This window comes from Struthio camelus, chromosome 11 (genome assembly GCF_040807025.1).
Source record: "Struthio camelus isolate bStrCam1 chromosome 11, bStrCam1.hap1, whole genome shotgun sequence".
Lineage (NCBI taxonomy): Eukaryota > Metazoa > Chordata > Aves > Struthioniformes > Struthionidae > Struthio > Struthio camelus.
The window spans coordinates 28,634,932-28,657,200 of NC_090952.1; the positions used below are offsets into that span (position 1 = coordinate 28,634,932).

A 22,269-nucleotide genomic window follows, 5' to 3' on the forward strand; every position below is an offset into this window, starting at 1 on the left:
CTGCTCCAGCTCCTCGGGAACATCATCTTGGGATTCCCTCAAGATTATCTAGGTAGTTTCCGTTATTTTCAAGGCTCTGGGGCAAATCCCATAAACCTCTCAAAAACAGCAACCTGCCAGCATCAGTGAATGCCTGGGAGCTGGTTTGCCTGCTTGCCCTGGGGCGAAAGCACGTGGCTTTGGAGGTGCCAGAAATGCCCCATCCCTCCATCTGCTGCGGTGTTAGCTCTGGGTCTGCATGAGGGTGCAGGGCGTGAGCAGAGGGGCACAGGGGCTACGCAACGCTTTCTGGAGCGGACCTCACTAAAACACGGCACCTGGGCTTTTGCAGACGCTCAGCGCTGCAGAGGCTGCAGGGCATCACCCACGGGCATGAGGCTTCTCTGCCGGGCTGCGGAGGCTGACCACCACCACCCCTGCCACCACCGCCACTGCCACCCCGCAGCGCTGCTGGGGCTGGCCCAGCACCACTGCCTGATAGCACAAGGGAAAATAAAAATTGTTTCACAAAGACATGGAAGGAAAAGCAAGCAGCAGGCAATGAAAATAAAAAGGAGTGAGCTGCTTTATGCTGAGTGTTTTAATGAAATGCTCTGAGGTGGGAAAGGAAGATACGAGCCCCAGACATGAGGCACCCTCCTCCCTGTCTATTATTAAGCCACTCCGGGAAGCCAGCTAAACTGTGTTGACACTTAGCAGACAGCAGGTTAAGTCTTGCTTGCTTTATCCATTGTTTAATTTCTGATCAATTTAGTAATGGTCTCCACAAGGAAGCTAGCAATATAACGGCTAGCAAACAAGCACCGAGGTAGAAAGAGATCCCACCAGCTAGGATGGCAAATCCCCAGCATGAATTTAATTAATTTACAGTGGGCTTGGAGAAGCCCATTTCCTCTGCGCTTGCACAGAGCCCAGTGGAAGGCAAACAGCTCCTAAACACAGACTGGGGAAGGTTTCCAGAGTTCTCCTGAGAAAATGGTTGGTTAGCAGAGGGTACAGTGAGGACAGTCTCACAGACACCCCTGAACCCTTCCCACAAGGCTGACATAGACACACCACGTTACCTGCCTGACTTTGGGCTCTGCACATGTCAGCAAGATGTGTGGGAAAAAAGACCCACAATCAAAGCATTCTGAATATGCAGTTTTATGTGCAAATTCTGCAGGAACCCAAGAAAGACTGCCCCAAAAGTGTGACCACAAAAAGGGGAAGGTTACTCAGAGGGATGCAAGTCAGCCACGTCCACGCAGAGCATCAGTGCCAGAGCTAGGAAGAGACCTTAGGAACTGGTGGCTGCTGGCCCTTCTCTGAGCCTGCTAGGCTTGCCCCTTCAAGTTCTCTAGACTAGAGTTTAAGGTCTTATTTTTTTTATTTACAGAAGAGAATGAATCTCCAATTAACTCAGTTTAATTAGCAGCTTCATAAACACTACTACAAGCACAAAACAAGTTTTGCTCCAGCATGCAAATACCAAGTCTGCATAGTCAAAAAAAAAAATTTCAGGTACATTTTATCAAAAATTTGACTAATGCCCCTTTTGCGATCCTACTGAAAACTCCTGTCAAGACAGCCATGGTCTACCAGTGTGCATTCTGAGCCAGACAGGCAAAGTCAACCACACAGGCATAAAAGCCTAATGCTGATCATGCCCACCTACTTCACTGCTAAAATCCACAGTGCTCAGCTGGTTCTAGGATGCTGCTGAAAGAGAGTTGCTATAAGTCAGTTTTTGTGGGGGAGAAAAAAATAGCTCTAAAGCAATGACAACCATGAGCCAAAAGTCAATGACTGATGGTCAGAATCAAGCTGGCAGTCAGCTGAAGTGGGTAAGCTGGGAGTAAACGTCACTTAGGTTTACCTGTAGGTCACCTGAGAAAGGCCTGACTTTGGAGACAAAATTCATTTGATTAACAAGAGCAGAGAGACTGAGTTGGCAGCAAAGAATTGACTTTATCCGGTCCAAGCAACTGCAATATCAAACATGTGCCCTGCCTGTCACCCATCTGGAGCTCAGCCAACCAGCCTCCCACTCTGCCCCTTGCTGGCTGGGGAAGTTCAACAGCAAAGGGATTAAATTCATGAACTTTTGGCAGAGAGAGCGAGATGGAAACACGTCTGTGCCAGTGGGGAAGAATACGTGTACAGGGGATTTCATTTTCTTGGAAGAGCTACACGTTTAATTTCCCTTTTTGGACTTTTTGTTAGCCAAATGTTGCCCATGGCCACGTCGAGGGCCCTAGACACTATACAGCAGCTTTGGAAAGCAGCTCCAGGCATTTCTTTTCCGAGACCTTTGGTCCTTCCTATCCTGCCCAGTGCACGCTCTTCCCAGAGGCACCAGCTCTCACACAGACTGCTTGAAGTGATCGCACGAGCAGGTAGAGATGACCTGTTCCACGTTACTGGAGCAAAACAATCTCAGAAACTCCTCCAGACAGACAAACAAGGACAAAAAGCACATCAAAGCTCAGACAGGAATGGATTGTTATCTCAACACTTCAGAAACTGCTCCTCAGCTTCCCCACCCGGCTATGACTGCAGCAAGTCAAAAAAAAACAAGAAGAACTTGCAATGCACCCAGAGGAACTAAAATAGGGGATCCCCTCCCTGCCCATCAGAGCAGCCTCTGTATTGGAAAAATAAATAAATAACGGATAAAGTTCCTACCTCTTGTCCCTTCTGTTACACTAAAGCGTGTGTGAGAAGGACGCAAGAAGTATTAGTCGTGCTGAGTACCACTCGGTTTCTCATCATGGAGTCAGTGTGGGGTTGCAGACGTAATGATGTGTTCCAAAAAGCCAAAGTAGAGACCTGAGTCATTCACACTGCCAGATCGATGCACAGCCTCACTTGACAGTCAGAGATCATGGAAGATACGAAGTCTCCCCTCTTTTAGATATTTTTTCTTGGTAATGACACTAGCATTTACAGAGTTCATCTCTCAAATACCATAACACATTCTCTGCCAAAATAAAATATACGGTGGCATCTCTTGGAGCTATTTTCAACCTTGTTGTTGCAAAGAGTAGTGCATCTTTATGGAAAACATATCATGTAGTTTTTGTTGCCACGCACTTGGGATGACTAATGTTACTCACACAAACTAAGCTAAGGCCTCTAGCCACGCACTTCATTAAAAGAGAAATCCTTAGTCAGAACAACCAACAAAATGTTTATTCCAGGAAAAGAGGATGAATCTACCAAAATAGTCTTCAGCCATACAAAGTAATTGAACAGTCCAAAATTGACACTGGAGACACTCCTGAACAAGCCTACCACCACTGAATACCCACAACCCAGCTCCTAAAACCTGCTCAAAGGGCTAATTAACAGCATGTAATTTTCACGTAGAACCTCTCATTGCACGAAAGCTCAGCAAATCCCTCACTGCATATTTTCTTTTATTTGCAGGAGGCAAGAACCAGATGACCAAGTGAAAAATCCGTCCACAGATAGAATTTCAGCCACAGGCACCTTGACCTGAATTTGGCGTATGCAAACAAGCGAGCAAAAACCCTTCACTGTTTCCCAGAGATGTGGTTTCTAAAAACTGTTTTATTCTCAGGGGCATTATTAAGCATCCTTGCAAAATAAAGCTATACAAAATAGATCTTGGGGGAACATGCCTCATTCCCCTTAGGACCATGTGCATATGAAGCTAGTGGTAAAAGAACAGAGCATGGGTACCTGGTACAGTAAAAATGTGTCTCTCCTTGCACCTCTGCTCAGTTTTAGAGTTTACCTCTGTCTGATTCATTTCTGAACAGAGCTGGAGTTACCTAGACATAAAATACAGCCAGCAAGTTAAACAAAGAGGAGAAGAATTCCTGGTAAATGCTCCTGTTCTTTAGGGGCTTTGTATATTCAAAATAATACTGCAGTTTCTCTAGCACAACACTTCATCCAACAAGTTAGCAACTTCTCCAGATTTGAAAGAATAAAGCATCCAAACCCCTCACTGCACACATGTAGCCCCTTTCAGAAGCCACTTCTCCAAGCCACACCACGTCACTGCCAGGCTAGGTAGGAGGCAATCTACCTTGCAGCGCCCACTGTGCTGGTGATGCCCCACAGAGAATTTCAGGGTTAGCCCAGCACTGGCCCAACACAGCAACAAGGTGACTGTGGCGAGCCTTTGTCTGAGGCAAGTCCTTGTTTTTCTTCAATTTTCTGCAGAGATTATTCTAGCTCAAGGGAAACTTTACCTGCACAGAGATTTGAGCGAGTCCTGGTCCAGGAAACTGTGGTCTTTCTTCACAGCAATGATGTCAAGCGGGAACAACGAGTCTGAGGAGAAGAGCAAGATGAAAATTAGTCACTCTTTCTGAGCTAGCCCTTCTACCAGGTGCAACAACAAACCGCAAGCGTGGGAGAAGGCAGACACTGAAAGGAATAACAAAGCAAAGGAGGAAAACAGGAGAGCAGTAAAGAGGAAAGGTGTGGGAGGCTTCTGGACTGTAAGAGTCCAAAGAAGCCAGCCAGGCTTGGGTATCGTATTGCCACTGGGAGCAGCTACCCATGACAGCCGTGGCAGTGGGAGTAGAAGCAATGTCATCCTTAGAGGGTAACCTATAAACAGTGGACGACCTCATTCAGCTTGCTCTTCACAAGTAGGACTCAACCTGCAAACTCCAAACGTGCAAGGAGGTCTCCCAGTAACATTGCCTCCTGAAGGGACACTTTTTGCCTCCCAGCCTGCAGCCCCAGAAGGCAGCTAGCAAAGAATAAAAGAAAGGACAATAAGGGGATGGAGAGAAGAGAATCAGCGATGCTCCGGTACAGTGGTGATGAGAGCAAGTGAAATGCAAAGGTCAGAGTGATGAGCTTGACAAACAGGGGAGAGGGGTAGAAACGAATCCCCCTGGACTGGGAGCAGATGAGATTGCGACATGAGCCACAACACTGAGAAGGGAACATCCCTTACGCAGCAGACAGCTGTCTCATCTGCTCATTTTCAGGCCATTTTCCCCTGCAGGACAACTAATCCCAGGTTATTGTGCCTGGGGACCTTGGCATACCTGGAACAAGCACACCTCATGGATGAAGACTGCTGGGGTGGAGGTGCTAGCCCAGTTTTAGTGCTCTGAGAGATTAGCTGATCCAGAAATAAAACCCAGCCCTTCACAGCGCTCTCACACACCCACACAGGTACCAGCGAGCAGCTCTGTTCCCAGCCTGAACACATCTGGAGCCCAGGCTGTGTCCTGTTTCAGGGAGTCCTGAGCTGCAAGCAGTGCAGTGAGGATAAATACAGAGGCTGATTTTCGTCTTGGCACCTGGATGAAAGGAGGAGAGCGGAGGAGAGGGAGCGTGGATTACTGCACTATCTTCTCCCCTCTGAACAACAGAGGCTTCTTGCTCATGCCCGTGTCTCTGAAGGCACTAGTTTACCCTGGGAGCTTTAAATTAGCAAGTTCGTGGTACGTGTAAAAGTAGAGGAACTGACCATCTCCCACAGGCTGCTCAAAGGAGAGCCTCAAGACAATACACCATTCCAGCTCAGCAGGGATCCTTTTGTTTCTGAAGTTTGCTTTTTTTCACAGAGCGGCAGCCACCACCCATCTATGCTGTTCTCTCATCTGCCATGCAAGGATCAGACCTCGCTTTGCCAAAGGCATGACCACAATAATTTATTGCCCAAAGTCCCCTAGCATATCTGGCAGCAGTAAGCACAAAATCTGGAGCCTATGCCCAGTTCCCTAAAGCACAAAAGAGAAAAACCTGAAGTAAGACATTGCTGATGTCAGGTGTGGAGGAAACCCATGGCCTCAGCCCAAGGCTTTTTTTGGAGAGCGATGGCCTCCCAAATACTGCCCAAGAGATATCTTAGTGCCCCATAAGACATTACATTATACATACATTGAGCTCTCTTGAACTCTCTATGACTCCCTTCACCCACTAATCCCCCAGGGTCAAGAAAGCCATATGGCAGGGTGGTAGTTCCAGCATCTCATTCAAGTCCTCCCCCCTCATCAAAGGCCGTGGGTTGGGTCTCCAAAGGCAGACATGCATGCTGGCCTCTGGACAGTGGTTGGTTAGAGGACCAGTCAAAGGCAGTACATGCCCAGAATCTTTGGGCAACGCAGCCACCTCGAGGCTTTTCAGTTACTGCTGTGGTGACAAAGGTGAAGCATTTTTCAGGTAAGTTAGAGCAGGGCAGAAAAGCCCCACAGGGCCTCCATCAAATTCCCTGTTCATGTCTTTCGCCTTGGAGAAAGCTCTGCTGTGACCAGCTTCATAGGGCTTTAACAAGTAACCACGAGTGTCTAAGTCTGGTTGTTAATGAAGCTACTGAGTGCAATTATCAAGGGAAAGCTGAGCCCTGCCAGCTGTGGAGAAAAACAGAATGAAACAGTCATAGGATGTGGAAATTTTTGCTCAGTGAGACTGGAAAAACGGTTGGTTTATTCACAGACTCCAGCATCTAGCACCTGATTCTTGTTTCTCTGAGTTACAAGCGTTATTCAGGGCAGACACCTGGAGCAGGGGTCTCACCTACAGGAATCTGGGTAGTCCTTGCACATGGCTATGCTAGATGGCTGCCCCCTAAAATAGAAACCAGAAACAAACAGGCAGCCTGCAGAGAATCATCAAGGAGGCAAGAGCACGCTTTTTGTGCATGTGTTACAGGGAAGGGAGGGGGGTGCAGTGGAAGTGTCCAAGCTGAACAATAGCTGGCTATGCACCGTGTCTGGAGGCCAAGCTTCCAGCTATTGTTCTAGCTGGGCCTAGGCTGAGCTGGAGCTGTGGTTCTTCAGCACTGGTCCTCCCCCAACAGGGACCAGCAGTCTCTGTCATGTGCTTGAAGTAAACACAGCTGAACCAGAGAAGAGATTCATCGGAAGAGTTAATCTGTCAACTGTCCATGTGTGTACCTAGCAGCAAACATGTGAGAAAGTCTACTGGATATATCTACCCATCCCTTCCAACATCATCCTCCCTTTGGGAACCTTACAGTGTGGAGATCCAGTCTGCTCCAGGCAAGGTTTTGCTGCATGTTCAGAAATCATAGACCTTCCTGTCAAATAATATACTGGGGCAGGGCACTAGTATGCAGGACACGTAAGCAGGGAGGGAGGAAGGAAACGTTCATTCTCTGCATTACCTACATTGGCTGCCCGTGCATTAACACTCGCTGCAAACACTTATTAAACCACTTAGAGACATGATCAGCTATCCAAAACTTGTCTTCCCTTGGCCTGACCAGGCACCTTGGGAACTTTCTAGCAGCACTGCCTGAAGGACAGAGGAAAGTTCAGGAATGCAGAAACGTTAATAGCATGGCTAGTTCTCCAGACTCAGGTCTGGAGGCTTAAAGTTTTAACAAATAATCACATAATTAGTAAACAATCCTCTTTATCCTCTCCTCTCCCCAGTGCTCTGTAACCTCTCCCTGCAGTCACCTTTGGTATTTAGTTAAGATATACAATATAGAACAATATGGACAGGCCAGGAACTTCTTGGTCCTCCACACTGGGGGTAATTGAAAGCCTTGAAATGAAAGGCATTGTGGAGACCATCAGAAGACCTCCCCACGCCAGCTCCCGCCACCAGGAGCCTGTATTTGGCTGATTAGAGCGTGCCTGTGATCAGAGCACCACTGCTGCCACAGAGACACACGAGCACAGCGACCTTTGTTCCACCTGGCATTTGAAACTTAAACGCACGCATCTCTGAGCATCCTAATCCTACTGACAGGACTCACGCCAATGAGAAGCTGGAGACCTGCTGAATTTGTTTTGTTCTTTCTCTGTAGAATCATTTAGGGGCAATGGGTTTTGAATGCTTCCTGCTGGGGGTCAGGAGCACTGCCTTGTGTGCAAAGCTCTCTCCTTCTTCCCAGGAGCTAAGCACTATTCACACCCTCAGCCCATGAGTGCTCGCAGCTCCCCAGGACTTGGGGGGGGGGGGGGGGGGGGACTGGGATCAGGAACCGCTGAATGGCAGCACAGCAGTGGAGGGCTGTCTGCTCGTCACACACAGCAGCATATTCGGCTTTCAAAGACACGTCACTGTGGAGAAAAATATATCTAACCCTTTCCCCACATAGAGAACTGAAGAGGCAGCCCTCACCTTCATAAAGCTGAGCATACTGAGGAAATCCTGCTGCTCGCAGCCAGTCACAAGCTTTCTTGGCTTCGATTTCTGAAATAAAGCAAACAAATAGCCTGAGTATCCCATCTGGCAAGAGCGATGCCCCAAAGAACAGCAGCAGGCACTGGAGCTTGGTCCAGTCTCTCTGCTCCCCAGCATCACACCCACACTGGTACGACCTGAGCCTATATTTTATATGCACAAACCAGTGGAAATGACTGATTGCAACAAACAGAGCATAGGAACCCAGTGTGTGCGCCTGCTGGTGTGTTCTGCGCCTTCTGCACAGAAGAGACTCTTTGCCAAAGATAGGAGGACTTCACAGCAGAAACCATTTGGCTTTAGAGTCTCTGAAAAGGAGGAGGTAAACTAGAAGTGTTATGTCCACAAGAAACAATTTTAATCTCCTAATGAAACATTTTGTTTCTAACCCAATCAAACCAAAAATAAAGTATTTTGTCAGGCAAGAGAGGAACATTTTTATTTTTGATAATTAATTTAAAGCTCAAAGTTTAGGGCTGGTCACTTCACAGGCCTTTTGCAAATATCCTCCACAAAAGTCTGCCAAAGAAACATTTTCCCTCCTACCTCCCAACATCTTGGACAACTCCCTCCTTTTCTTTCAAGCTTGCTTTCATCCTGACACACAGTACGCCCTATTCTAGACAGTCTTCTTAACAGAGGGGAATTATAATACAGTACCGGATATGAACAAATGGCTGTGACAGATTATTGGCCTCACTTCATGATACATCACTTCCTCCTTATTCACTACTCCCCTATTGAGATTACAGATGATAGAATTGGGTCTAAAATGTAGAAGACCCTAACTTTGGGCCGAAATTTGTTCTGGGTCCAGTGAGGCTGTACAGTAAGTGACCCCAACGCCGGTTAGCGAATGAGATACTACCGACAGGGAGGAGGGCTGATGGAAGGAGGCTCGTGACCTGCATAACCAGAGAGACTTGAATTGTGACCTCCAGGCTCCGCTCCGGGGTAATGCCCATCAGCCTGGACTCCAGAAGTCACTCGGCTGCCCAGCACCGCCAGGAGATGCAGCATGCTAAAAACGAGGCCATACAGCAATAATCGGAGACCTGCTCGCAGCCAGTCCTTGTGAAACAAAAAGCCTGACAGTGAAGAGTTTTCTGTGAAGCCACTGTCTGGACTCTTCCTATTTTCTCATACGTTGTTCAAGTGTTCCCTGGAAAAGCCCATCCAACAGCCAAAACTATTTTCTGGGAAATCTCTCAAATTTACAGGACTTGAGGACTTGCAGAAAAACAGCCTAAAGCTAAAGCAGCCAAAGAAAGCTGCCGTCTGGTGTCAGCACTCTGCTGCCTACTAAGACTTATATTTCTAATTGTGACAAACATTTGCCCTAAAATGTAGAAAACGTGACTGAAATTTCAAATTCTTGCTCATCACTCTCACAGAAGCTCCACTTAATAATTAAGATGGGAATCAGCGTTAATTCATCGAAAGCATATGAAACACCCCTAATTCATCAACAGCCTCAGCAAAGAGCTCTAGTTGCACTTATGATTCTAAAGCTGCAGCAGAATAAAAAAAAGAACAAAATAACAAGTTCAACTAAAGATGGGAAAAAGCCAAAACCTTGGACCCAAGTACTTCAGAATTTTGAGGAAGAAGGTTTGGAATAAGAATCTGGGTCCAAACTTTGCAGCTGTCCTTAACATCGTCTTGAGCCCAACCAAAACCCTGACTCTGAACCCACCTGACCTCTGTGGAACTCAAAATCCAGTAGTTCTAACAGAGACCTAAATTCTGGAGACTGACTCCCGCTGCCATTTTCAATTGGGCTAACGTTATTTTGTAAAGTATATCTGTGGTCTCCCTCATCTCTAAGCCAGGAAGCATATGACAGGAGACTTGGAGCAGCAGCTCGGTGCAAAGCACATTACACAGAAGTCAGCTCAGACAAAGCCGACCGGAGCGGGGCCCTTCCACGCATCGCACCGCTTTGGCTTCCTGTTTTGCATAAGAGGCATTTCCAGAGCATTGAGAAAATAGCCAGGTCAAGCTGGTTACGTGCTCATAAAAGGAGAAAACGTGTATTGGCAACGCAAGGGCGCTCTGCTTTGCTGAGCACACGGGCTCGGAGGACAGCGTCCACGTCGGCCCTTTCAAACGCAGAGCTGCTCTGGACGCCGCGCCAGCCGGAGCAGCTATCCCGCTCGCAACCGCAAGGTGAAAGATACCGTACCTTTGCTCCACTGGGTGGAGGATACTCTTTACAACTGGGACTGCTATAACCCAGAAGGACAAAAATACTCATATTCCATTTTAATTATCTTCTGTCCTGACAGCCCTGGAGAACAAATTCCTCTCTTATCCACAGGACAGGTAGGGCCCAAGCGAGAGCAAGCTTCCCACAAACCTCCCCTGCCAAACATGCCTCACCCTGACCTGCGAGAAACCCCTGCTGCTCTGCTCCCGCACCTCCTTCAGGCGGACCCGAGGAGACGTCCCGGGGCGCCCTGCGGATCTGGGTCCCTCCAGCCAAGAGCTCGAATAAGACGCTCCAACCCTCCTCCGCATCTACAGCCATCGGAGCCCCTCCGCTGCCCCCTCTCCCCGGAAAGGGAAGCGTCTGGTTTTCGCTTGTCCCCCCCAAAGAGAAGAGCAAAGAAAGCAAGCGCAGCCACCGCGCGAGCCCGGGGCGGCGCGCGCCGCGGCGCTGAGCTTACCCCTCAAGGTGGGCAGGTGGCACTGATAAAACAGCATGGCCGAGCGGGCGCGGCGGGGGGCCGATCGCCCACCCGCGCAGCCAGACGACGCCCAGCGGGGCGGCGCTGCCCCCAGCCAGCGCTGGGGCGACGGGCGCCCGCGGCAGGGAACGGCGCGCGCTCCCCCGGCGCCCCCGGGATCCCAGCGAAGTCGGCTTCGCCGCGCGCCAGCGCAAGCCTGAAGTCAGAGAGCGACGTTTCCTTCCCCTCCGCGCAAGTCCCTCCAGCGGCCGGGCCGCCGGCGGGGAAGCGCGGGGCAGGGAGAGGGAGCGTCCTACCTTTCCTCCCCGTTTTGCCACCAGGTTCCCAGGCTTGGCCAGCCCCTTCTGCGGTGGCAAGCGCTCCCCCGAAGCCCAGCTCGCAAGGGACCGAGCGCAGCACGGGCACGGGGGGCAGCGCCCGCCGCTCGCACCCCGCGCAGCGGCCCTCCCCGCCGCAGCAGAGCTGGCGCACAAAAGCTTTCCGAGGGCCCCCGTCCAGGACGGAGCCGACAGTCAGCTTCCTCCTTCCCACCCGCCCTTTCCACAAAAGTACTTTCCCAAGGAAATCCAGGAAACGATCTTTCCGAGCCTTGATAAGAATGGGCAGAAAATATTTATGCTAATCACACAACCAGTGTATAACTTCCCCACCAAAGGGAAAAAGCACCCAGCGCTGCCCCGAGAGGAAAAGGCGACCGGCAGCAGCGCCAGGAGCCCGGCGGCCAGCGGCTCGCGCCGACGCGCGGCCCTCCCTGCCGCCGTCGCCGAAACTCGACTGCGCGCCCCAAATCCCACATCGAAAAGAAGGCGCTGCCGCTGCCTTTGTGCGATATCTACTGGGAATTCGGAATACACCCCGAGATTCCCAGAAAGACCCTGGAATCCTGCGCGAAAAACCACCCTCTGTGCCCCGCTCTCCTGGCCCAACCGCTTCTCGCGCTTCCCCTCAAAAGTTTCGTCTTTCCTTCAAAGCTCAGAGAAACGAGTTGAGCATTAGGAGCTATGAGCAGCAGAAGTAACGAGGACAGGTTTCCTCCAGATGTGTCCCTTAGCATGGCCACGCCTGTGCCGTTTCTCTGACGTCTCATAAGGGCTCATCTCATACTACTCTCTTTCCCTCAGCAGGGCCATTAAGAAGGTCTCTTTCACTCCTCTAGTCAGCAAACTACGTTCACAAGCTTGTAGCAACTTACTGTCTTTGAGATCTCTACTTTAAATGTGACGGAAATGATGACATTCAGATTGTATTTGGGGAGAAGCAGGCACACAGATACAGGAGAGCGCACATATAAACACGTTCAGAGCTCTGCTTCCTTAAGAAACGAGTTAAGAAGATAGATCACACAAAGCCTTCTTCATGCCACACAGTGAATCCAATAGTGGAGGAGTCCATATATGTCCCATGCACTTGGGGACCCCCTTTAAGAACAGATTTGTAACACTGCAAGCTACCCATGATGATCAACCTACGGTGTCCTCTGAGATGCACTAGGCTCATCCCTGGCTTTCTTATGATTCCTAGGCAAATAATAACAGATAAAGCTGGAATAAAAAGGATGACAGCGTTTCCATTTAGGCTTTCACATATATTTGGGGGAAGGGAAGAGGGGCTGGGTAGTTTCTGTTATTTTTAGCTGGATTTCCTAAGAAGACTTCTGCAATCCTTCTCCGTCTGTGTGTTTGTATTACTCCAGCTGTCAGTACCACCATTAACAACATTCAAACCTGCTGGGCAATTTCAGCCAAACGTGACAGAGGAGTAAAGATCTCAGCAAATACAAAGTTCCTAGCAAGTTTCATGACTGCAGGTGGGCAGGCAGATGGGAAGACCTATTACTGCTCCCACTTCCGAGAAAGTTCGCAGTGTGAGATGACCCCTCAGGAAACATCTAGACATCTACATGGGAGGAAACCAACACGAATACACCTACTGAATAAAGCTTCTGTCGGCATATTATGCCTTACTAGTCACCAGAGAATCCCCACCAGGCACAGCTTCTCCCCTTCTCTGATGGCTACTGAGGCTGGATGCCTCTTCCCATGGGTAAGGTACCCATAACCACACTCCCCCACCCTGATTCTCTTGTATCTGACAATGCGGGAGCCCACGCTACAGCCAAAGTTTAATCAAGTTAAAACAGAAATGCCTAGCATGAGTTCATTGAGAAAACGTCTTCATTAGTTTGGCAGCTCAGGGAACTGTTCTTTTTCTTGTAAACTGATGCAAAGGACAGAGGTGACTTCTATGCTGATTTCCCCTAACAAATCAGGAAGTCAGACCCAACAACATGCCACAGCATGTCAGAGAGAGAATCAGAAAGCAAAAACAACTGAAGAAAGAGAAACAGGCTCTCATTTCGCAAGTGAAAGTGGAAAAAAATGATAAATGGCTGACACCCCTCCAACAGACACACCTTCCTGTACCATCGCTCTGGCTGTCCCTAACACGGACCCTTGGACTATGGTGTGACCAAAGAGGCATCTTTCTATTGATGCAGCCCACCAGTGAGGGAGCATCCCAGACCTCGTGCTCGGTCTGCAACAGCTCCAAAGGAAACGGCTCCTGGTTTTGGCTCTGCTGTCAGCTCTGAAGGATGGGAGACAACACAGTGGGGATCCCACACCACCCTGCCACCAGCCCCCGGCCCCAGGTGCCCACAGCTCCCAGACAGGGCCCAGCCACAGCCGCTCTCCTCCAGCCGTCGGGGGCTGCCCTCCCTGGCACAGGGATGTTTTCAGGGGCAGAAAGGGATGTTTGGAGGCTTAGATCTGTCCCTAGAGTACTGTTAGGGATAACAGATAATCCATATGGACTTAACTGTTCAGTGAAGTCCTGAAACAGAGATGGATAGGAAAGTGCCTGGGAGATAAAATTAAAAAAAAAAAAGGTCTAAAATCAGTGAGCTGAAACACTGGAGACAAACTTAATTACAGTTAGGAAAACCACTTCCCAGAACCCCAGCTCTGCACTTTCCCTTTAAAAAAAATAGAAGTAATACTCCAGGATCCCAGCTTCTCTGAGCAAGTTTCCAAATTCCCTGTTAAAAGTCCCACACAGCCAATTAGTGTGTGAAAAGAAAACCACATCATAAAATTGCCCATACATTACATAATGGAAAGCTATGAAATAAGATGCCAGGCAGATGCAAGTGGGAGTGCAGCCTTCTCCTATTAGACTCCAGCTCAGCTCCAGTATTAGTGTGGGTAGCCTTTTTTTTTTTTTTTGGGGGGGGGTGTTCTTTTTTTCCATCCTGCTTTAAAATAAACCATTGCCTAAAACATTAAACACGCAGAAGTGGAGCTTAGCTTCCCTTCCTAGTCTAGTACACAGAAGTACTTTCCTACTTTTTACGGAAACAACAGAAAGTCCTGACACATCTCCTAAACCAGGGGGCATATGCATAGACTATGTTAAAAAGTGAGGATCTGAAACAGCCATTTCCCAAAGAAAACTTGTAAAACATTTCCACTAAAGGTATAGGGGCCAGAGGCGTGCCAAGTGTAAATGAAATTAAAGAGGAATTAACTTTGCCTGTAATGCCTATTTCTTCTCTCAATGAATAATTAAGGTAGCCTCTTTGAAGGGGGCATCACTCAAACAGATCTAAGGGCCCAGTCTGGACCGCTCACTACTGATTGAAGACAGCTCTCTCGACGTGTTTCAAAGATACATGTATAAATGTACGTACACATGTAAAAAAATCTAGGCTCAGAGAGCATTTGTGACCCAGGTCTGATGTGACCTGATGTGGGAAGCAACATAGGGTCTGAACATGCCTTTCTCAGCTGCAAAGCCTGTGCACGCTCTGCAGGCCTGACTCCCCTCTTTTTCACACCGGTATAACCTTCTCAAATCACTGTCATCAGCCCTCCCCAACTGCCCCACTACCAGGGGAGAGAGGAAGCGTGTCCCGGCCATGCCGAAAAAAGCGCAAAGGAAGCCAAACAAATGCAATCATCCTACACACCCCTTCCCCAAAGACACTTCGCAGCGAGGAAGGGAATAATGACTTCAGCTTCCAGCACCAGCGTCATCCAGCCACAAACAAGCCCGTCCCCGCACGGCCTCCCACTCCCTGCCCCAGGTCTGCAAACTCGGGCCTGGACTCTGCAGACTGGACTCTTCTCTCACACAGACCTGTCCTTCTGGAGCTGCAGAGGGCTGCCGAGTTTTACACCGCGAAGCACAGTAACATTCATCCCCTGCCCACACTCGGTTTGGCTCGTTTGACTGATAAATACTAATTGATCTGTTCATTCTAGCCGTGCTAGCTCCCAGGATAATCCACCAAACCTCACAGACTCCAACAGCCACAGGCATGGATAGGGCACGGAGATAGGAATGAGAAACTCTGCTGGACCCCATCCCAGATGCAGTGGGTTTCCATAATTAACCTTCACAGAGTAAATAGGTCTCAAGTTTTGGGAACTGTTCCTGTTGTACCGCCAACAAGGAATTGCTCACATGCCTCCATCACGCTCCAGCCCTCAAATACCCTATCTGCTTTGAACAACACCGACTCGTTGTGACGGAGGAACCGGCAGGTCCCCAAACGCCGCTGCGCAGAGCTGCCCCTTCCGAGGTGCAGCGGAGGAAGGGAGCAGGGTCGCAACGCAACCGCACACCAGCTCAGGCTGCTACCCACAGCTTGGGGACTGCAGCACCTTCCTGTTTACATCCTTGTTTATGTCATCTACCGTATGCTGCAAGATAAACACAAGGGGAAATCTGGGGACAAAAATGCTCCTTGAGGCAGCTGGGGACAGGAGCAACGCAAAAACTGCTGAATAGCGCGCTGTGTTTGCGCGAGCGCGCCGAAGCAGGGCGAGACGAACACGGTCACCTTTAAGGGAGTGTTCCCCTAACCTTTCAGAAAGACTCCACATCACGCCTAACCTCTTCCTAGCCAAGACGGGGTGGATATCACTCCCTCGGGAATTTCACTACTGGTCTTGATATGCCCCGAGAGGTGGTCTCCTCCGCCCCCTCGGTCGGGAAGCCTGGCTGAGATGCTAACCTCTTTGCTGTCCATTAGGGCCATGTCCTGGGATATGTGGGTCTCTGGCACAGACTGGGCAACGTCCCCGGAGCTCCGCCAGGGCCCTGCCGCGGGCTGCCGGCAGGCGCGGGCCAGCGCTCGGCAAGGAGAGCCAGCGCCTTGCCCGTCCCCAGAGTTTCTGTACCTGAGCGCCAGCAGGTATAAGCCATCACACACAGCGGTCTGGTCAAGTCCTTCACCCAAGGTAGGGAGAGAGACTAACGCAGCTGGGTTTCCTGGCTGCCGTTACGCACCACCTTCAAATGTCACGCCAAATTCTTCCATTCCCAATTACCCTCCAGCCACTGGCCCCGGATCCCAGGAGGACCTCCCTTCCTTCCCCATCTCCCCCGGGCAGCGCTTTCCAGCACGTACTCCACTTCATCACGCACTCACTGACCACCCTTCCCAGTTTAGCAAGGGCTCTGCACAGCAGCAGCTAGACCAGAAGCAGCAGCGAGGCTAGAAACCACAGCAGAGCAGTAAGTTCTTTTCAGAAAGACAGAGGAGAGGAATAAAGACCCCAGAAAGCTAAACAAATTGCTGTTCTATTGTCAAAACAAACTTTACAGTCAGCAAAACATGCTTCACTGCTCCTGGGTATCCCATTGCCCAGGGCAGAGGTAGTTTCTAAACTTGACATGCTCAGAGGACTTCCCTCAGGGCAACAGCTGAATAGTTAGTTCCAAGAGGGCGCCCCAGACTGCTTTATTTTTGCCCCTCTCACACCTCATCTTAGCTCCAGGGTTACCTCTCTAAAAAGCCTCTGTCCTGCATAAGTCTGCACAGCTCCTTACCACGCTCACGCTCCGTTCGAGTGCAGCACCAGAGCAAACCTGGTAGCGCTGCCTCAGCTCTGTGCTGGAGAGAGCCACCTCCAAAGGGGTGATCCTGCTTCCCACTTCCCAGCAGGGGACACAAAATGCTTGGAGGAAAAAGGTGCTCATGTCATTGCTTGAAGAAATTCAGTTTAGAAGTTGAATTTTTCGTATGCACAGCAATCATATTTCATTCTAAAAAGATGAAAGTGCTAAACATGCAAGTACAATCATTAACTGACATGACAGCTTATATTTCCTTTGCTGTAAAGGAGCTTAATACTAGTCTTGATTCTGTCTTTTGTTTTAAAGAAGGAAAGTTAAAATGCAGCCCTTCTCACTCAAAATCTGTATAACCTTATGCTTTGCATTTTAGAAATAGTACTATAAGAAAAAAGCTAAGAGGTCTAAAATAACACTAGGAACTCAGCTCTCTGCACCACATACATCTTTAATAATATTTGAACAACTGCATGGAGGGATCATAGCTACTTTTACAAACATTATGGACTCATTTAAAATTCATGTCTGCAGCTTTCATTGTCTGAAATAAAAACTGCAAGAAAGCACTTAAGTAGCCAAACTAGCCCCAACTCAGTAAGGCTTCATCATACCTTTGTGAAATGCAAATATGTTATATTCTTTATTTTAGAAAGGGTGAGAAATTTTCTCTCCTTCTATTATTTACTTCACTGGGACGCTAAAGCTTAACATTCATCTCCAGAGAAGCCAATATTAATCTTATGTAGCAGTGAAGAGTCCCTTCCTCTCCTGGAGCGTTATTTTAGACTCAGCATGGCAAGGTGGAAACAATCACATATGCGCTTCAAGAGGCATCGGGCATATGAACTGCCGGAGGAAAGAAATCAACTGCACTGCTTGGACGATGAGATCCAACAGATGTGACTGCAAGGCTTGGTGGGGTGACAGAGATGGACCAAGCCAGGATCCACCTGTGACCACTGCTTAGTGGTTTTATTTGTACTGCAGCATTGCTCCCTGCTATCTTCAACTTGTTTCTTGCTTACAAGCTAGATGAAGGAGGATGTGGCCAGCCCTCTGGGGTTCAGGGCTGCTTCTCTCTGTGATTTTAGCTTACAGTCCGTATGGCAGACTGGACAAAGATAGGTATCTGCGTAAGAGAGGTGGGGCACTCACTACAAGGGTGGCACTTCCTCTCCCCAGGTAATTATAGATGCATGTTCCCCACAAACATTTCCACTCTTCAATGTCTTTCAGCACCTTTAATCACCTTAGAATGCTTCCTTGTGACCTTCTGCTTCAGACTGCACCTGGCAGCAAGACTTCCGTGGAAACTCGGGGGTTAACTGTGCTTATGTTTAAACTCTGCAGCTGCAGAACAGATGTCTGGTGGAAACAAGGGAATGGAAAGGGCACTAATAGGAAAAGAAACAAAGGGCCAGCAAGGGTGAAGGCCCTTATCTGTCCTTCTCACCTCCCCCACTTGCATTTTTCCAGCTGCTCCAGCCCCAGAGAAACAAGAAACAGAGAAACAGGTAGGGCAGAAGCTCATTCTCCTGCACTCAGCCGGGGAGGAGAGCAGCAAGCCCATCCCTTGCTTGGCTGAAGGAGGAAGGCGCAGTGGGCCAGGAGGAAGCTCTCCATTCTGATGCTTTGGAAAAGGCAAAAGGCAAAGCAAACTCATGGGAGAGAAGGCCTCCAACTCCAGCTCATCCCATGCACCATCCCGAGAAGATCAGTCAGCGCTGGTATGGTTGACTGATAGCAACTGTCTAGATCTAGACTTGGGGTTGAAAAGTTGCTGTCTTCTCTTTGGCACCAGTTAGGTTATACTCTTCCTGGGTTTGAGGATAATGTATTCATTCTGCTTAGCTGCCCATATCCATTCAAATGCACATATATCTACCCAGAGAGAGAAAAGCTTTCCAGTAAAAAGAAGAGTTAAAAAACATGCTTTCATGGCTGATGCATCCAGCAGAAACATAAATGATGCTTGTAAAAATGACTGCACTGCAACAGAAGTATCTGTTTTCAGTTCATTACCCCTTAACAAGCTAAGAACACCAAGACACTCTAGTACAATTCAAAACAGACATTTTAAAGAAAAATATGGCACCCAACTGGCTAGAATAAAAATGGAGCAGCTTTTCAGTTCTACCTAAATTTCCCTCTCTCACACACATGTGCTGACACAATCCCGCACCTGCAGTTAGTGAGCAAGCCAATCGTGGGTAGAAATGGCAGCATGCTGGGGCCCAAATGCATATTATTGTGTTCACAAAGAGCCTGACATTGCTTAAACAGACTTCCCAAAGAGTGGAAATTATATCAGATACCGTGGTTTCTACTCAAAAAGGTGTCTAAGCACATACCCATTTTCTGCAGCAGCATGTGCACTATCTGAGAAGAGAGCAGTCTTGTTCCTGAATTAAGGTTCCCGATGATCCAACCACTAATTTATTAAATATATGATATCATAATTACATGCATTTCTGCTGTTCAAGGGGCTGTGGTGGCTGGGTGCTTTGGTTTCTGATTCTGAAAACCCAGACAAGAAACAAGATGAAAACAGCTACTCAGATGCTTAACAAAATTAATACTTCTTGCCCATCCTGTATCCCACCCTTTCTAAAATTGCATTGTTGTTTTCCTGTTGATCATCGCAGTGATATCAAAAGCCCTTTGTTTGGACTAACGGGCGCCATCCCTCTACACACAGCCAGCTCTGTGCCAGACCTCCCCATCAGACTGCTTCGATAAGGCGCTGAGGTGCTGCAGGTGCTGACCACAACCGCATGCCCCCCATAAGAAGGAACCGTTTCATGTACTCCTTGACAAAAACGAGACTCCGCTTTCCCCCTGCTTGGAAAAGACCCAGCACTGGCAAAAAGATGCAATTCCAGCCTACTCCAGTATGGAGAGAGCTGCATCACGGTGAATTACAGATGCTGCTTTTACCACAGCACATACACCACCACAATCAGTGGGAAACTGGACACAAGCCATCATATAAGGCTACCTGTCAAGGCAGAGGAAAACGGCAATAGTTTTGCTAAAAAGTCAGAGTAAGTGGTTGCTCACATCTTTGCAGAGATCTCTCAACTCCATAACAAGGTGTCTGTCTCCAGCTGATGCAGATTCACATCTCTAATCAGTGCTACCTGCTGAGGTTTCTCTTCTGTACTACATGCTTAGGAGCTCTTCCCAGCTCCTCCTTCTTTTAAATCCATATATTAAAAAAATAATTACTTGCTTAACAGAGGAGTGAATTTCCCCCTACTTTCATATGCTCCTTTAGAAGATACTCTAGCATTTGTTACCAGAGGAACCCCACAGAGAAGCGTTACACCGTGGTCTTTCTGCAGCTTTGTCTGTGTTGAGCAGCATTATAAAATAAACCAATTCCCAACCAAGGAATGCAAAGACTCCTATCAACTTCAGTGGGAGTTTTATGTAGTCTCTGGAGAACGGTGAACCCAGATTCAGACCTGTCATAGCTACAAGTAAAACAGCTTACACCTGCTGGCTGAGCTGAGCGCTAGGCACAGGCTGTGCCATAAGCCCCTGCACAGAAGTGCTTTCTCATAGGAAAAAAATGGGCACTAAATTCTCAACAGAGGCACAAAGGGTTATTTTAGCGCTCTTTTTTTCCTTTTTTAAACATCCCAGTACAAAGATAAGCCAGAATCAAGTATTTCTCCAGCTCTCTCCTTTCTCTTCCTCACCAATTGCTGTACTTCAGATGCCGAAATGTGATTCCAAAGTCATCTCTGCTCCTCCGTCTACTAGTAAAGTGCTATCAACTAGCAGCCCACTGGCCATTTCCTTCAGTCAAACTCTGTTTACCTATTAGTCCCTGCATCTTCCTACCGCATCTGGTCCATAGAGAGCTGTGAGAGCAACGGAGGTCTGCAATTCTGCACAGATACCTGCACATGCTCATTGTGAAACTCATGAACAATCCCACCAAATGCAAAAAAGATTTCTGCAAAATTAAGGTTTTTAACAATACCAAATCCTGCATGTGCAGATGAATACAATACTGCAGCTTAGGCTGCAAACTGCACACTTCAGGAACTTCTTTTACAAAATGCTGCATCAATGTTATCTTCTATTGTAATGCCCCATGCAGCAGGTTGTGCCTTTCCCTCTCAGCGATCTTGCCCGTACCATTTGAGCAGAAGGAGTCCTAGGAAGATTTGGCCTGTCAGAAGGTGGGCTTGTCACATCTGGGACGCTGCCCAGCTCCACTGCGCTACCAGTTGGTGTTTTAAAGATGCTCCAGAAGAGATCCCCTGTCTAAAACTGCACAATTCAGCCCTTCGGTGGTGGACAGCAAAGTCTGCAATGAGCTTCCATTGCGCTTCCAATCCGCACTTCAGTGCCTTGGGGCTAATCTCCCACAAACAGAGATCTCCCTACAGTTGTCTGGGAGAAAACTACAAATCAAGCCATAACAGCAAAAAAAAAAAAAACAAAAAAACCCAAAAACCTCAGTTTAAAAAGTAGCCAAATAACATTGCTCATGCAAATGCAGGTCTGCATATGCTGGGGCAGGACTTTCAGTATGCCCCTAGGATCTATCCCGTCTTGCGTATTAAGGAATTAATAACAAGCTACAGATCCCCTTTCGCTATCCAAAAAACACAACCACTCCCCTGAGACACTAGCAGCATTGCTATTGCATTGGTCACTACTACAGCTGCACGGTAATTCCTGGTGAGGAATTTCCATCTGCTATGAACGCATGAGAGTCCCTTCCCCATCCCGGAGTGCGCCCTTCATAAGCGTGAAGCTCTTTCCCTCTGCTCCCCGCTCCTTCCCGTCCTCCTCTCCTCTATCTAAAAAGTGCATTTACATAAACATAGGTTCATAGGCTATGAAATTTAACTTTGGCACGGCTGGCATTTCAGTGCTTCTCCAGGCGTCCTGCCAAACGCAGCGCTTGTCCCCAGCCGCGCTCTGGGCCTGACGGGAGGCGGGGGTCAGCGCGCAGAAAGGCATTTTGGCATGGGCGCAGGAAACAATAAAAGGTTAGCGCGAGCTGGCATCCAGCACTCAGGAGTATTTTTACCAGCTTGGCTGGCTCTGGGAGAAATAAGCCCAACTATCAAAAAGGCTACAGTTCTATCATGTCTACTGACTCTTAAGCAGGGAGCAGAGGGGTTGAAGTCAAAGCCACCCACAATACAACCGAAACCAGTCTATCCCTTGTCGCATCCACTTCCCCCCACCTCCCTGGGCACACACAACCCTACCCTAAATATTAGCACCTTCATCTGATGGGGGCTCCCCAGGGCTCGCCTCTGCTGGAGCAACAGTCTGCTGCAGCCCCTCTCCCAGCAGCAGGGGAAAGCTCTTTTCAACGCAGAAGCTTTTTTTCAAGGAAAAAAAAAAGGTAAAAGAAAAACTGGTCTGTTTTCCAAGAAAAAAAACTGTAACAACAGAAAAGAATTGCATCTCTTACCCCTTCCCTCACCCTGCAGTGTAAAAGCCAAAGTAAACTAACCAGCTGCAAAGGAAACACTGTTTTCAAGAAATCTCTTAACAAAAAACTGTCATTTTACAAACTGTTTTTCACCTCCCCCTTGAAAGTACGTTTGCT

General features: G+C 48.4%; 1 protein-coding gene across 16 annotated transcripts in view; it reads right to left on the reverse strand.

The window, feature by feature from the left end:
• The window catches only part of STARD8 (StAR related lipid transfer domain containing 8), a 113,157-nt gene that overhangs the window by 15,494 nt on the left and 75,394 nt on the right, over window positions 1-22,269 (reverse strand). For 12 of the 16 annotated variants that reach the window (XM_068956668.1, XM_068956676.1, XM_009677319.2 and 9 more), the window contains 2 exons: window positions 8,074-8,145; window positions 4,206-4,287 (listed from right to left, as the gene is read on the reverse strand). In XM_068956668.1, coding sequence (XP_068812769.1) covers window positions 4,206-4,287; window positions 8,074-8,145 — 154 coding nt within the window. Of the gene's footprint in view, window positions 1-4,205; window positions 4,288-8,073; window positions 8,146-9,041; window positions 9,172-10,805; window positions 10,858-11,122; window positions 11,311-21,937; window positions 21,985-22,269 lie in introns of those variants that run through there. The other 4 variants (XM_068956681.1, XM_068956679.1, XM_068956674.1 and 1 more) reach the window with 4 other exon arrangements.